This window comes from Sus scrofa, chromosome 5 (genome assembly GCF_054392235.1).
Source record: "Sus scrofa isolate SSC_HxYL_T2T_F1_AM1 chromosome 5, Sscrofa_HxYL_maternal_Yorkshire_Landrace_v2.0, whole genome shotgun sequence".
Lineage (NCBI taxonomy): Eukaryota > Metazoa > Chordata > Mammalia > Artiodactyla > Suidae > Sus > Sus scrofa.
Window position 1 is genome coordinate 8641583 of NC_139387.1, and position 16578 is coordinate 8658160.

At 56.7% G+C, this 16578-nt stretch overlaps 1 protein-coding gene across 3 annotated transcripts in view; it reads right to left on the minus strand.

The window, feature by feature from the left end:
* Positions 1 to 16578, minus strand: part of CACNA1I (calcium voltage-gated channel subunit alpha1 I) — a 119412-nt gene that overhangs the window by 65307 nt on the left and 37527 nt on the right. For all 3 annotated transcript variants that reach the window (XM_085024999.1, XM_085024998.1, XM_085024997.1), the window contains exon 5: positions 4808 to 4905. In XM_085024999.1, coding sequence (XP_084881125.1) covers positions 4808 to 4905 — 98 coding nt within the window. The remainder of the gene's footprint in view (positions 1 to 4807; positions 4906 to 16578) is intronic.

A 16578-nucleotide genomic window follows, 5' to 3' on the forward strand; every position in this document is an offset into this window, starting at 1 on the left:
CTTCCCTGCAGGTGGAGTGGGCAGCCGAGATACCTTTGCACTAAAAGGAAAGGAAGAAGGTTGGGAAAAGGAGCAAAAAGCTCTGACCCAGGGGCTGTCAGCTGGATGGACGGGGCTCTAAAGGTGGGCAGTGGCCTGGGCGAGGCTCGGCCTTCCTGGCAGCGACCCAGCTCCCCAGGCCTCCCTCCCAACCTCCTCTGCAGCCCGGGCCAGGGGGTGCGTGGCCAGGTGCAGATGTGGGCCAGCAGCTCAGACTCAGCTGGCTCAGGCTTTAGCAGCAACTGCCCTAGATTCTTACTGGAGGGAAAAAAAAAAAAAAGCACTCTTCATTTTCAAATGGCTTGGCCAATGGCTTTTGGAAGGCCCTGCAGCTGCCTGAGGGGTGTGTAGGCTGGGTGAGGCCTGGAGTCAGCTGGTGCCAGGAAGGGGCGCTTTCAGAGACAATCCCACCCCATCATGCCAAGGCCCAGAAAGGGATAGTGACTTAGAAAAGGTCACACAGCAAGGAACCAGAGCCCAGTCTCCTGCCTGGCAGCCTGGAGCTTCTTCCCAACCCTCTCCCCACTGCTTCCCTTACCCATCAGTGGTCAAGTGGCCAGGACAGACCTACAGGGGGCGAGGGTGGAGGAACATATTTTATGGGCTTCTGTAAAGAACACCACCACTCCTAGGTGCCCCATGCATCCTGGAAAAAGTCAGAACCACGCATCGAACCAGTCCCTCCTCCTCCTTTGGGCAAGTAGGGAAACTGAGGCACAGAGACACCAAAGGGCTTCCCAGGTCACACAGCAGCCTCCCGGCAGAGCTAAGAAGCAGAACTTACATTCTCTGCCAACACAACTGAGTCTTCCTGGCTGATCGTATTTTTAAACTACTTTTTAACCTGCAGGCAGCCACCCCACTCTCCACACCTTTGCAATTAATAACCCATAATTTGACTTCGCCTGGTCCCAATTCTCTAGCCTGCCATCTAGTGGCCAAAGTGAAAGCTACAGTCTATTGCTGAAAAGAACAAGTCCCAGGGTAGAAACAGCTCTAAAGATAAATGGGGAGTTCCCGTCGTGGCGCAGTGGTTAACCAATCCAACTAGGAACCATGAGGTTGCGGGTTTGGTCCCTGCCCTTGCTCAGTGGGTTAACGATCCGGCGTTGCCGCGAGCTGTGGTGTAGGTTGCAGACACGGCTCGGATCTGGCGTTGCTGTGGCTTTGGCATAGGCCAGCGGCTACAGCTCCGATGGGACCCCTAGCCTGGGAACCTCCATATACCGTGGGAGCGGCCCAAGAAATGGCAAAAAGACAAAAAAAAAAAAAAAAAAAAGAATAACACCTAGAAAAAAAGGAGGCAACCAATCAAATTTCTCAAAGAGACATTTCTAAGAGTCCGTCCCCCTCCCCCACCCCACGTCACTCCTTCCCAGGTGACTCCGGGCAGAATGTGTGGCCCTGGGAAGGAAACCATCCCTTCTTTAAATGAGGGTCGGGATCCGTGAACCTGCTCCAACAGCCTGAGGCTCCTATTAATCAAGCTGCTCACGAACAGGAGTTCTTCTTACGGTCCCTTTCCAGAGGGCGCACTGTGTATATTTTGGATCCTAGAGGGTTCGTGCTTCTAACAACTCCCCCTCGCCAGGTTCTGAGAAAGCAAGAGTCAAGATTCATTTGCCACTGAGAGGCGGAACCAGCTCAGAGCAGGAACAGAACTCCCCACCTCGGCCGCCCTGGGCCTCCCGGCGAAGCCTCGTAGCAGAAGGAGGCCCTGAGGGAAGACCCGAACTCCTCTCTGGGCCTTCTGGGCCCCCAGCCTCCGAAACTGGCAACTCCAGGAGCACAGGGCCCAACCCTGCGCTCCTCCAGAAGACTGGATGGACTGGCCCTGGGGGCTTGGACGTGACCCCACCCATAACTAGGAGCCACCTACCCTGCTCCTCACGTGCACAGTGAGGTGGGGGGGCCGAGGGGAGAGACACATGCGCCCACAACCCCCATGCACACATCTCCACGTGCACACACCCACACACATGCACACACTTCTCATGTGCACACAACCCTCACACGTGCATGCAACCCACACACATGCACACCCCCCCACTTGTGCACACACTTCTCACATGCACACAACCCACATGTGTGTCCACACCTCCACATGTGCACACCATTTTTCCTATGGATAGAGAGACCCTCACCCGTACACACACGCACACACACGCACACACACACAGATCTACAGAAACCCACCCACAGAGAGTGACCCATACCCTGTGTGTCTATCGTGTCCCCCCCGGATTGTCTCTTCTCAACTGTCCTGTCACATCGCTGTTCCCACGCCTGTCCGATCTCAAGGCCTGAGGGGAGATGCAGGATGCAGGATGGCCTACAAAGGCCCGTGTGTGACCCCAGCACATGCACACGTATCCCCAGCACATGTGGAAAGGCCACAGGGCTTGCGGGCTGCATGGCCAGGAGCCTGACAGTGGCCGCGTGGCCCCTGCCTTCCCCTGGGACAGAAATGGGGAGCCTGGAGGGGGTGCACAGGAGAGATGGGGCCCCTGCCTGGTGCCCTCCCTGCTGAGGGTGCCTGGGCCGGACGCTGGGCTTTCCCTGTGACCCTCCAGGATGGGGACAGGCCTGCCGTCTATCTGCTCCTCTCTGCCCCGCCCGGCTGGGCCATCGCTCACCCAAGATACTCTGTCCAGCTCCTGCCTCACAGTCCTCACTCTACCAGGCGTGTCTAAAACCCTCCCTTTCCTGGTCAATCCACCCACTCTGCTGGGTCTCAGCTCAGGCATCCCCTCAGACCGCCAGCGCCCCCCACCCTGCCCCTCCCCACGCCCCTGTGTGCTCCACGAGCCTGGCAGCCCTCTGAGCACGGATGGCACCGCAGCCCTGGCCCAGGACACCTGCTCTATACACCTGCCCAGTGCATCCACTTCACACCTGTTCACCGGGTGCCTTCCACACGCCAGGAATGATTCCGGGCGCCTGAGGGAACAAAAGCCACCACGTGGTCAGGTTTCCAGGAGAAAGAGGTGGGCATGAGGGAGGAGAACACGTGCCCCTGGGGGGAGGTGAGCTGGTTAGAAACCAGCTCCAGTTTAGTCCCTGCCACCGACCTGCTGTGTGACCTTGGGCCGGTCATGGCCGTCTCTGGTTTCATTCTCCTCATTTGATAAATGGGTAAAGATGGTCTCGAACTAGGTGATCTTTAAGGAGTCTCCCAGGCTTGGTGGACAGTGGGAAGGACGGAGAGAAGCTGGCACCTAGGATGGCCTCTCCAGACATCCCCGCCCTGCCCCCGGGAGAGTCTCCCCAGGACAATGGGAGGGGGCAAAGGTGGTCCAGCTGAACAGCTCCTCCCCCTCCCCCACGGTTTTGGTTCTCGCCATTCACCCCCCACCCCCACCTCTCAACGCTCCCCCACCCCCACCCCCCGACCTTCACGGCAGCTCTCAGGGGCCCTGGGAGTTTCCCACCACATCAAGGCTCAGGTGCAGGGAGGTGACCTTGCATGTGTGACCTTGAGACCCAGCCCTCCAGGACCCCCTCTGTACCTCGCTGATCCTGAGCCAGCCTGTCCTCCAGGTTACCTTGGTCCATAAATACTCTGGAGCAGGGCCTCCCCCGCTCCACTGACCTGCCCAGGCCGACCGCACACCCTGCACGTCCAGAGTCCAGCCAGCCTCACAGGCACTCAGGGCACATGGCTGCAGAGAGGTGGACTGGCCAGGGCAGTGGCAGGGCCCCCCAAGGCCCCAAGGTAGGTATTGGGAGAGTGGGGACCGTGCTGATCGTGCAGGAGACTGAGGGGTCAGAGCCCTCCCATCTTATGCAGATGGGGAAACGGAGGCTCGGACAGGGAAGAAAACCAACAGTTCAGATGGAGCCAGGGATAAAGCTGGGCTTAGGCAGACAGAACTCTGCGTAGATCCCTGCCTTGCCCCTTAATTGCTGTGTGACCTTAGGCAAGCCACTTAACCTCTCTGAGCCTCACATAGGTTGCTGTGGGGGATGAGGTCAGCTATCAGCATGCCAAGAGCCTGGCATGCAGGAGGTGAACAGGTGCTCCTGTCCTTCCCATCTGCAGGCAGGACCCTGCCCGTCTCCCTCCCTGGACTCCATCCCATCCCTGACCCAGGGCAGCGGAGATGGTCAAGAGACATCTTGGGCAAGTAACCTTGTCTCCAAGTCTCAGTTTTCTCATCTCAGCTTTTCATGAGAATAGCCCACCTCCCTCTCAAAAGAAAGCAGAGATGAAAAGCTTTGAAAGCTGTGTGAGTCTGGGCAGATGTCAGGGTTTGTTGTTTGCGGATAACCCCTCTCAGTACTAGGTGGGTGGGTGGATGGCTGGGCAGCCGGTCAGAGAGGGGAGTGGGTGGATGGACCTAACCAGGGTGAAACTATGGGGAGCAGAGAGCGGGCGGGTCGGGAGCTCAAGTTCAAGTCAGCCAGCACCAGTGGGGGGTCTGGGAGCCCCTCCCCAGCAGAATGCTGCACAACCACAACGCCCTCCCACAAACCAAGTGGATGTGCCCTCTTGACAGCACCCCCCCTCCAAGGAACCTTGTCCCCAAAAAGCCAGAACTTGCTACAATCTGAGTCCTCTGGGGACCCAGAGGCATCAAGACCACCCTCCAGCATCTCCAGGCCTAAATATTGACCTGCAAGCCCCCAGGAGCAGAGTTCACATCTGTCTGGTCACTGAAGGACCCCATGCCCAGCACAAGCCTGGCACCAGAAGGTGCTGGCCAGTCATTTCTGAGTGAATGAGGGGCTGAGTGGGCCTGGGACAGGGTGGGGGGCACCAACTCACTGGGCACACGGTTGATGGCTTTGAGGGGCCTCAGAACACGCACGGTGCGGATGGCAGACAGGTTGATGTTCTGAAGGTCCAGGGAGTACTCGACCATCCTGCGGAGAGAGGGGAGCAGAGTGAGGCTCAGAGCAGGAGGCCCAGCCGGGGCCGCGGGCCAGGCCGCCCATGCCCGCACCCGCCTGGGCTGGGTAGGAGACACGATCAGATCTCAGCTGAGCCCCCATCGGCCCTGCGGCCTTGGGTCTGTCTCCTCCTCTGGAAGCAGGGCTGGTGACATCAACCTCCCAGACTCTCCTGGGGATCCCACTAGATGTGACCCAGGGCAGAAGGAATGGAGGGGCAGAGCCCCTGGGTCCCCACTGTGGACCCAGCGCTGTGCCCAGCGGCTCCTGCCCCCCACTTCCAAGGATGCCTCAGAACAGGGAGGACTCCCCCACTCCTCAGAGGGAAGAACGGAGAAGCTGAGAAGCCCCCGGGCAGACCCCAGTCAGTGATCAGATGTCACCATCACAGCAGCAAAGCCCTTGCTGGGGACAGAGGTCAGAGTGAGCCCCAGGCTCTTCATCTCCTCAAGTCCCCACCAAGCCAGGGTCAGATGCCCAGATTTATGATGAAATGAGGCTGAAGAGGGGTGACGTCCGGTGTCACAGGTCACCCTGGAGCCACGCTAGGTCTGCCCCGCTCTTCCTCCGAGCACCTGCCAGGAGTCACAGGCCATGTCTGGGGGCCTTCTTTGTCTGCAGGACTAATTCCCTTTCCTGGGCATGCCCACCCCGCCAGCCCCTGTGAGGTGCCCAGGCTCCAGCCCTCTGCCCCCCCTCCAACCCCCACCTCCCTTCTGATTGGAATGCCCTTCCCCCACCTCAGTCCTTGGAAACCACACTCCGGCTCCAGCTCCGTGCAGATGCCCCTGAAGCCCATAGATGTTTCTCCACCCCTGAGCCCATGAGGAACCAGGCCAGTCCAGGGGCTGTGGACCCAAGAGTGACTCAGACCTGGCTGCTCCCCTCAGGGGTCCACCCTGAGACAGGCAAGAGACTCAGAGGCACTGGAACCTCACCACCGCCCTAGTTCTTGTCCTCAGGGCCTCATCAAACAGGTCTGCCCTCCACTTCCACAGTCAACCCATCCTACAGCTCCTTCAAGCTTGCCTCCTCCAGGAAGCCTTCCCAGATCTCCACAGGAAGCCGATCTCTGAGGCCCTCTCTGTAGTTCCCAGCCCGTCCACCAGATCCCTTTTGACACCCGCCCTCCCCCTGCACCCCCCCGCCCCCACCGCTGAGGGACAGGTCCAGAGGCCTGCAGCCCCAGCCTGACCCCAGGCGCCCCAATCGCCAGACCCGGCCCCCCACCCCGGGACTCCGGCACTGCTGCCAGCTCCACCTGTCACCACTGTCAGCAGGAAGCGAAGGCTTTTCCTATACCCCGTGCAAACCTGTCCGGTTGTTACAGCCACCGCCCCCTCCCGCTGCTTGAAGAGTAACTGAGTGAAAGCTTCGTTTGCCTGAAATGCCTCCATCCGGCCCCAGCTTCCTGGGGCACAGGCTCGGGTTCCCATGCACCCTCTCTTACACACATTCACCAAACAGGCACAAGCCCACACACACACACTCACTCCTTGGACACCACCATCCACGCTCACTCCTACTGGAGCCCAAATTTCAGATAAAGGAGTGTGACCCCAAAAGTGACAGACACCCAGGGACCAGAGACCAGGGGGACCAACGAGAAGGGGGGAGGGGTGGTGTGGGGTGAGGCAACCGGGCCAAGAGAGTGAGGACTGAGGCCCCCCCTGGGGGGGGGCAGAGGGTGCTCTGAGAAGGGGGTGCCGGGGAGCGGAGCTACAAGAGGATTCCATGCGTGGGTGGGTGAGCCAAACTGTCATTTTCATATTTGGTAGAAAGAGCTCTCCAGGCAGCCAGGAAGATGTGTGTGACGGAGGCGCTGCGGGGGTGGCACACACGGGCACACAAACAGGCTCTCACACTGGTGCACGCGCGCGCGCGCACACACACACACACACACCAGGCCTAGGAGAGCCACCCCGTGGCAGGCAGCCAGGCCCAGCTCCAGCCAGCCCCTCCCCCATGCGCCCCCCCCCCCAAACACAGACCCTCTTCCTTCTGCCTGATTCTCTGTCCAGCCCATGGGCTCAGGTTAGGCTTTGCCGGGTGTGCTGGAGTGAGGCTTCCCAGCCCGCGCCAGACTGAAGCCCCCCAGGAGCCCTCAGCAGGTGCCAGCCTAGCGTTTGCTCCCATCCCCACAAAGTCCCACAATAAAAATAAATAGATGCTTCATAGATGGGTGGGTAGACAGACAAGCCAAGGAGTTTTGAGGGCCTCTTGTGTGACTTCTCACTATTTACCTGCGTGAAGCTGCTTGAGGTTACATCAGCAGACCCCACTTCATCCCTCTCCACCCTCCCCTGGACCAGAGCAGATCCACAGCTGTAAGCCACATGGGCTTTCCTGCTCTGGGAGCCCTGAGGACAATCCTGCCTGCTCCCTGACTCTCTGGTCCCACGACGCCTCACAGGTTCTGCGTCCTTCCAACCCCCACTCAAGGAACCCGTAGTCCACAGTCTGGGACTACTGGCGGCTTGGGGGGGCTCTTTCGGTTTTGTTATTTAGGGCTGCACCTGTGGCATATGTAAGTCCCCAGGCTAGGGGTTGAATAGGAGCTGCAGCTGCCAGCCTATGCCACAGCCACAGCAACATGGATCCAGGCTGCATCTGTGACCTACTCCGCAGCTTTCCGCAACGCTGGATCTTTAACCCATTTAGCGAGGCCAGGGATCAAAAATGCATCCTCATGGATGCTAGTCAGGTTCCTAACCCGCTGAGCCATAATGGGAACTCCCTATTGGTTCTTACTTAAATGAGGGGCTTCCACCATGGGAGGCCCCTACCCTGGGCAAGGCGGGGGGGGCAAGAATGGGAAACTACAGATGCCCTGTTCAGAAAACAATCAGGTTCGCTTTCCTGATGTCTCTCTCTCAAACAAAGAGAGGGGCTGGGCCCTGGGTCCCGAGTGAGATGCCAGTTGTGCCTGGATGTCACCGAGGCCCAGGATTACCCCGAGTCAGTAAGCTTCAGGGTCTGAAACCCCCAGACCCCATCTCAGGGGGGGCTGATCAGACTCTGGCCCTCATCTCTGAAGGGGACTAAGCAGAGCCAGAGCAGCACAAGGGCCCAGTCCCTTCCCTTCACCTCTGACGTGACCCTCCACGCAAAAATTCCCCCGAGAATTCACCAGATGCAGCCCTCAGTGTCCCCTTAGAAAAGCCCCCAATGGAGTTCCCACTGTGGTGCAACGGAAACGATTCTGACGAGGAACCATGAAGTTGTGGGTTTGATCCCTGGCTCTCGCTCAGTGGGTTAAGGATCTGGCGTTGCCATGAGCTGTGGTGTAGGTCACAGATGCGGCTCGGATCCTGCATTGCTGTGGCTGTGGTGTAGACCAGCAGCTTTAGCTCCGATTTGACCCCTAGCCTGGGAATGTCCATATGCCACAGGTCTGGCCCTAAAAAGCAAAAAAGAAAAAAGAAGAAAGAAAAAAAGGAAAGCCCCCAAGAGAAATTTCTTGGAGAATTTAGTGTCAAGATCTGAGCTCTGAGCTTCCTGGCAGTCAAGACAAAAAGGGAAATGTGATGCATCGCAGACGACTTCGCAGCACGAACAAGCTTGGCCATATGGATTCTTCCAAGAAATCCACTTGCCGGAACATTTCTCCCAGGTCCTAAGTCTCTTCTGTATTTCACAAACCTATGCGGGTGTCCTGCTGCAGCTGCATCGCCTGTCTAGGGGAGCAAGATCAGATACAAAGCCTTTTGGTGAAAAACAGAAAAACAGCAGGTGCCCAGTGAGGAATCCAGGAGTTCTCATCCTCCCCTAAGGGAAAGAGGACAGAAAGGTGGCCATTGGGAGTTCTTGCTGTGGCACAAGGTGGTGGTGGCACTTCTGGAGCTAACCCTAACTCTAACAGGTTTGATCTCTGGCCCAGCACAGTGGGTTAAGGATCCAGCATTGCCATAGCCACAGCATAGGTCCCAGCTGCGGCTTCTGGGTACTTCCATATGCCGCAGGGCGGCCAAAAAAAAAAAAAAAAGATTGGTGGACATCGGACAAGGATGGGGAGAGATGGGCTGAGTGAGTAACTGGAAAGTAGGAACTTAGGGCTTAAGTCTGTGCCCGGGGAATCACACTGTCCTGACAGTGACACTGTGCACCAACCAGCCAGACTGGGACAGTTGGCTGACAGCTTCAGTACCCTGCCCTGACCTGGGCACCGGCCCTCTCTCCCAGCTGCAGCAGTCTCCTGCCTCCTGCCCACACAGATCCTCTGCGAGCCCAAACCTCCTAAAACGCGAAGCCAGCTGTGCCACTCCTGAGCTTAAACCCTCAATGGCTCCCTGCTGCCCTCAGAACCAAGCCCAAGCTCTGACCATGACCTTCAAGGCCCTCCAGTCTGGCCTTGGCCCCTCTCCCCACCCCCTGCTCCTACTCCATGAATCTCAGGCACCAGGCCAGGCCCACCGAGCTCACCAAACATGCAACTCTCTGCTCACTCTGGTCCATCAAGACCCCCTCCTCCATGAAGCCCTCCTCCTCCAGGCTCACCCCTTCCCTGCACCACAGGCTGAATTCACCCCTCTTTGTTCTGGCTCCCTCCACACTCTGTTCACACCTCCTGTCTGGTCTGGGTTCCCGCAAAGCAGATTCTGAGCCCAGGGCTTGGGAGCAGCCGTTTGTGTGGGAGATGATCCCAGGACGCACAGAGAGGGAGGGGCAAAGAGAGAGAGAGAAGCCAGCGAGGGGCTGTTCATGAGCTGGGGTACCACCATCCCAGCAGGGACCCCGGCTGGGTGGGTGCATCACTGAGGGTGGAGGGGGGCGCAGCTACGGCATCAGCCACGGGCTGGCTGGGGGCCCTGCCCCCCTCTCCTCTGACACATGCTTCTATGTAGCATGAATAACACCTGTGACGGAAGATGCCACCTTCCACCCCCTCCCTCCTCCCCCCCTCCACCCCCTGGCTGAAAGCTAAGGCAACAACCCCCCTCAAAAAAAGGAGAAGGTGCTGAGAGGGCCGCTTCGTGGGTGAATAACCACCCAGCTGACTCCCCTCAGGCCCCAAGTAAGACATCACTTGCGGGAGTGAGAAATTAATCCCTAATTACACAGTTACTTTATCGCGCAGCTTCAGTGCTAAAAGTCTAAAAAAAAATCAACAAAAACCCCCACTCCCTCCTGCCAGCTCCCAAGCGCCTAATTAGGTAAGTAATTTTGCTTTAAAGTGAGCACTTTCGTCCTGACATCACCCCGGAGGAGAGCGACTGCACCGAGCTCCCGGTGGTGTCATCCGGGGAGAGGGGTCGGGTGTGGCGGTGCTGGGGTGGGGGCAGTGCCAGGGCTCTCTGCGTTTCAGGGCTCTTCCCACTGATTCCCACCAAGGAGCCGCCCCCCACCCCCAGTTCCCCCGAGAGACCCAGGCCTGGTCGACCCGTGGACACCATCCCCGACCACCGTGACTGGTTCAGGATGGGCATGTGACCCCAGGCGGGCCATGAGGGGCAGCCAGCCCTTGAGCTGGGACCGCAGGGGAGAGGAGCTCTCCCTGGCTAAGCCACCGCCAGGAAACCCGGAGGCGCTAATGGCCATCTTGCCTCCGTGGTGGCCCGAGGATTTTGCCAACACAGAGGAAGGCTGAGCCAGAACTGGAGGGAGGCAGGATCCGACCATATGGCGCGAGCATGCCCTCCAGCTGCACCCAAATCGCAGATCTGCCCTGCTTTCCCCAGGTGCACGAGCCAGGGTGTCATCGGGGCCTGGGTGTCATCGGAATTGGGTCTGTGTCGCCAGCAACTCCGAGTCCTGCTGATTCCGAAGGGTTTCTGGAGCGCTCGCTGCTTGCCAAGCCCTGTACACACCTTCCCACGGTGGGAATATGGTGCCCGCCACAGAGGAGGAAGCCGAGGCTCAGAACAAGCCCGAGACACACGGCCAAGTAGTGGGGGTAATACCTCTGCACAGCCCTCCCACCTCATCAGTCATCAGGCGGGGCTGCCATCTGGCTCGTGAACACCTCCAGCAGTTGGCCAGGTGGCCAGTAAGTGCAGCACACGCGGAAGCACGTGGGGAGGGTCCAGCATCCGTAGGGGCAGTGTTGCCCAATGGTTAGAGCACGGAGCCTGGGCTCCCACCCCAGCTCTGCTGCGACTGCCCCGTGTGACCTTGGCAAATCACTGGCTGGACCTCATGGGGGTGTGGGGAAGGATGAGATGCCTTTGCAGATGGATTTGGTGCTTGGAACAGGGCCTGGCACAAGTATGAGCCAAGAAAGTGTCAGTTATCATTACATCACAGCCTCATGCAATGCTGTGGTTCACACTGGCCCACGAATCACACTATGCCTGCTTAAACCCTTCCCTGGATCCCACCTCTTGCCAAGGAAAGCCCCAGCAGTAAGGACCCCCGGAAGCTCTCTGACCATGACCCCAGTGCCTCCCACCCTTCACTGGAACATCTCCCAGAGTGCACCTTGCTGTTTCCAGCTTCCATGGCTTTGCCTCAGCTGCTCCTGCAACCTGGAGTGCCCTTTCAGGCTTTCTGGATCCCACCCCCAGGGGGGAAAATGAAGCTCTCCTGCCTTGTGTCCCCCTGCATCCCTGGCTCTGAGGTGTGCTGTGCCCCTGCTCCTGGGGGGCAAGCTCAGAGTCCTAGTTGGGTTCCCTCCAGCGCCCAGCCCAGGGCATGGCTTGGAGCTGGCTCCCCATGCCAGCTTGTCAAACAAATAACTTGAGCGACAAGATCAGAAGAAGGAAAAAGAAAACCTTGGAGCTGACAAGAAGCAAACATAAAATGACTGAGATTCAACATCTTTCCAGGAAAAACCCCTCCCAGGAGATGATCTCTGTGTGTGGCTGATAAAAATAGGGTGTTTCCTCAATCTTTACCAGGGACCCACGGGGGCTTTCTTAAAGTGTAATTTAAGATGTAGCTAATGGAAAGGAAGCTGAGATGCTGGAAATGGCAGATCATCTGTCAGGAGGCAGCTCTGTGATGACTCAGACTTGTGTTGGTTGAGAGCTAGACCACTAGCCTAGGCTACTGTCCTGGCACCTGGCACACAGTAGGTGTTTAGTGGAGAGAAGGAGGAAGGAAATAAAGGAAAGAGAGAAATAGGGAGTGATAATATTAACCCTTGACTCTGGCCAGTGTTTAATGATTTATGCGTCATTTTTACCCATATGGCCTCACACAGATCCTATGAGACCCGAAAAACAGAGTTTCTTAAGCTCACTTGACGGGGAAACTGATGGTCTGAAACCAGCTCAGGTCAGGCCAAGTTCAGAGCAAAGGGGGACCTGGGGGCCACAGAGGAATCTGGGGCCCTCAGCAGCAGGAGATCCTGGACCTTCTCTGGACAAGACTCCACTCAGGGGACAACACTCCCGTGACTTTTTTTCTGAGTAGAGTTGCCAGGTAAATGCAGGATGCCCAGTAGTCTGAACGTCAGGCAAACATCAATTATAATTTTTGAGTATCCATCCCAAATATGCCCTCTGATGTGCCTCCCACCAAATTCAGCTCCCTTACTCCAGAGCAGTCTTGGCACCATGGCAAGTCAGCATAGCTGCTGGAAACCAGAAATTCCTTGGGCTCTACCACCCACTTGAGGGAAAAGCCTGTCTTCCAGGACTCACCCCACATCCTTCTGAGAGAGCTGGTGAGGCTGCCCAGCCCTCTAGGGCAGATCAACTGTAATATTTTGGCCTTGGAAAAGGTAAAACCCCCTCATGTTGTGAGTCAGCAAGGATTCTGGGGACAGGTGTACCTGGGCACATCCCAGGTCTGGCCCAAACAGGCTCTGTGACCTGAGGCAGCCTGCTAATCTCTCTGAGCCTCCACTTCCCCATCTGTGAAATGAGATTAACAACCCCAAGTTCTAGAGTTCCCGCCGTGGCTCAATGATAATGAATCCGACTAGTATCCATGAGGATGCAGGCTTGATCCCTGGCCTTGCTCAGTGGGTTAAGGATCCAGCATTGCTGCGAGCTGTGGTGTAGGTCACAGATGCAGCTCGGATATGGCGTTGCTGTGGCTGTGGTGTGGGCCAGCGGCTACCGCTCTGATTCGACCCTAGCCTGGGAACTTCCATATGCCGAGGGTGCAACCCTAAAAAGACCAAAAAAAAAAAAAAAAAAGGTTCTCGGAATTCTGGGTATGCAAGAGAGCCCCACCCTGGCAGGAAACTTCAGTTCTGTTAACCCACCTAAGAAGCAGTGGTTTGTGCCTACATAGATCTCCCTTCTTTGCTTGTAGGGTAACAGTCCTGATTTTTCCACATCCATCCTCCCCATGCTTAGGCCACATGGTAGGAGAGGGGCCAACCTCACACCCAGCACACCTGCATCTGGCCAATCAGAGCCCTGCCTCATTTCAGCCATAGTGATTGGTTCAGGGATGAGCACATGACCTGTGCCAGCCAATCCAAGCCAAGGAGGCTCAGTTCTGCTCCCGTTGGCATGGCTGAGAAAGCAAAGGTGTTTTTCCATAGAATGGAGGGAAAAGACTGCGCGCTGGGGCCACCCACCAACACCCCTCAACTGAGAAGAAAGCTGCCAGGGATGGAGGTCAGCACAGAGGAACAAGAGCTGCTGCGAGACTGGAAGAACACTGCCTGGTGACATCTTTCAAGATTCTGGATTGAACAGGTCCTGAAGCCAGAGACCCCTCAGCTTTCAGTAAAGGAGATGATAAGCTCCATGAAACAAGAATTGCCGGGTTCCTGTCTGTATGACTGAGAGAATCCTGACTGATTTATGATTGACTAGTGTCTGGCTTGTCACCCTGTAGCCTGAGAATCTCTGGTGATTTACCCCCTACCCTCCCTTGATGGCATCTAGCATCCTGTTTCCATGGAAATGGACCGGAGCAATGATCATCTCTCTCTCTCTCTCTCCCTGCCACTTTACTCCACATGCAAATGAAAATTCATCCACACCAGGATTCCCCCTGGAACCTTCCCAGGTCCATACCCAGCTAAGGGCCAGATCAGCTTAATGAAAATGGCCCCAGATCCCCCAGCTCTGTGGTAACTGGGCTCAAAGATACAAAACACACATGTCATGGTGCCTCCCCTCCATGCTAGTCAGGCTCCAGGGACTCCAGAACGATGGCTGAGCCTTGTCCCTGCCCTCAGAGCACCCAGGCCTTGGAGAAGACAGACTTATAGAGCCCAGGGTGAATCCAGGTGCAAAGTCAGTGACAGAGCCAGGAGGGTGCCCTGGGCCTGCTGGCACATGGAGGGCTTCCTGACCTGGAGATAATGCACAGAGAGACATGCAGGAAGGAGGCCAGCAGCAAAAGCTTCTGGAAACAGCCCAGTGGTGACCCTTGGATACCCATCACCACAGTGGGTCTGCTGACTGACGTGGGTCTCAGCTTATACAGGTTGGTAACTGACTTTAGATTTCTCCCAGCCCCCAGCCCCCCAGGCAGCCCAGGTGGTGCTCTGGAGGCTCCAACCAGGACTGGGAGGCATAGGAGTGCCACAGCTTTGGCCAAGAACAGATGAAGAAACTCAGGCCCTAGGCGAGGAATGCGGTGGACTCTGAGAGTTGCCCACCCACTGTGCCTTCTCTCTTCTTCCAATCTTGCCTGGCCCCAGGGAACAATTCTCAGTTGATTTACCCAAATGCAGTGATGTTTTCTGTTTGCCTAGCTTCCCTTCCCTTGCAGTGAAGGATGGCTGTGAGACCCAGTTCTGGCCAATGTTCTGGAACAGGTGAAGGATCTAGAAAAGAAAATGTTGTTTCCAGATCCAGGTGGACGGGCATGGCTGGCATAGCCTCATCTCCCTTCACCCTCCTGCCTTCAATGCAGACACAATGCCCACAGCTTCAACGGCCACCTTGTGACCATGAAAGAAAGACCTGGACAAACCCAAGAATGTCAGGCCCCCACATCACAGACCATCACCAGTAACCACTGACCTCAGAACTTCCTGTTGTGGCAGGAAAAACACCCCGGGGATGTGCTCAAGCCTCTGCTGCTCAGATGTTTCATTACTTGCAGCCAAACGCATCCCTGACAAATACACCCAGCAAGCTACACAGAACCAGGATTCAGTCCCACCCATGGAGCCAAGCTCCCTGGGTTCAACTCCTGGCACTGCCCCTCAGCACTCCGTGACCTCGGGCAGGTCGCTTCCTGTCCCTGTGCCTTATCTGTGAAATGACACTGACCGCAGTCTCTCTCTCTCTCTCTCTTTCTCTCTCTCTCTCTCTCAGAGCTAATCTGAAGATTAAGCCAGATAATGCACAGCTTCGGGCCCACAGTGAGTACTCGGCAAACAGTAGATGCTCTTATTTTTACCACCTGGATGATGCCTAAGAGGATTCAATTCCCTTTGCTTTTTAAAGTCCCACTGATGGGGCACTTTGGACAATAGGAACTCTCAGCAAGCAACCACAGAGGGGACACGCCTGCCTGATCTTTTTAGAAAGCTCTAGTCCAGGGATAAGGAACAATTCTTATTGACATTTTGTTTCCCAAGAGCCTATAAGAATCAGGCTGGAGGAGTTCCCGTCGTGGCGCAGTGGTTAACGAATCCGACTAGGAACCATGAGGTTGCGGGTTCGGTCCCTGCCCTTGCTCAGTGGGTTAAAGGATCTGGCATTGCCGTGAGCTGTGGTGTAGGCTGCAGATGCGGCTCGGATCCCGTGTTGCTGTGGCTCTGGCGTAGGCCAGTGGCTACAGCTCCAATTCAACCCCTAGCCTGGGAACCTCCATATGCCGCGGGAGCGGCCCAAAGAAATAGCAAAAAAAAAAAAAAAAAAAAGAATCAGGCTGGAGAAGCTGCTTCCAGGGTGTCATGGGTCCTGACCCAGCCTCTCCTTCTCCCTCCCTGGCCAAGGTGCCGAGTTCCCGATGTGACTGCTATTTGTGTTAATATTATTAATGATGACAGACCTTCTTACAAGGAGTCCCCACTGTTCTAGTGACAGAGGACATCTGCCTATCATGAGAATGAATTCAGATGCTGGACATGGACCCAAGAGGAAGCCCTGCCCCCGCCTCTCCCCCTTCCTGGGGTCCCCAGAACTGGAAGTCGGGGTTTCCCTATGCAGCGCTCCTGAGGAGGGGCTCTGTGAGGGTCAAATGAACTAGACCCACGTGCATCAGGGCTAAAATGCAGATTCCTAGACCTGCTGGGTCTCTGGATCCCGTGGGTGAGGCCCAGGAATCTGTATTTTAACATGTGCTCCGGTAATCCCGTGGCGCTCTGAATTTTGAGGAGCCCTGAGAAGGGGTCAAGGCCGTGCCTTCACTTGAGGACTGGGGAGGTTGCCCATTCCTGGTATCTGCTCACACCCACCTCTTCAGCTGCTCCATTTCCCACCCTGGGGAGGTTCCATCACAGTCAGAAGCTTTCAAGGACTTTCAGGTTCAAGGCCATTCCTGTTCCCTGCACGCATCCAAGGCAGGGTCCATACCCGCTATGCCCTTGGCAAGGGGTCTGGCTCAGCCTCATTCTGGAAAGGTCCCTGCAGCCCAGCCCTAGAGCCCTGGCTCATCCCCCACCCCCAGCCCCAGTCATCGGCATTCTTGGGGAAGATTTTAACAGAGGCCCTGGACCCCTCCCCACGGCTGTCCATGGCCATTTTAGGATTTTGGTTGGAGGAGGAGATAGTACTGCCAGCGCGATGCACCCTGGGAGATCAACAGATAAAGAAAATATCAAATTCGGAGTTCCCATCATGG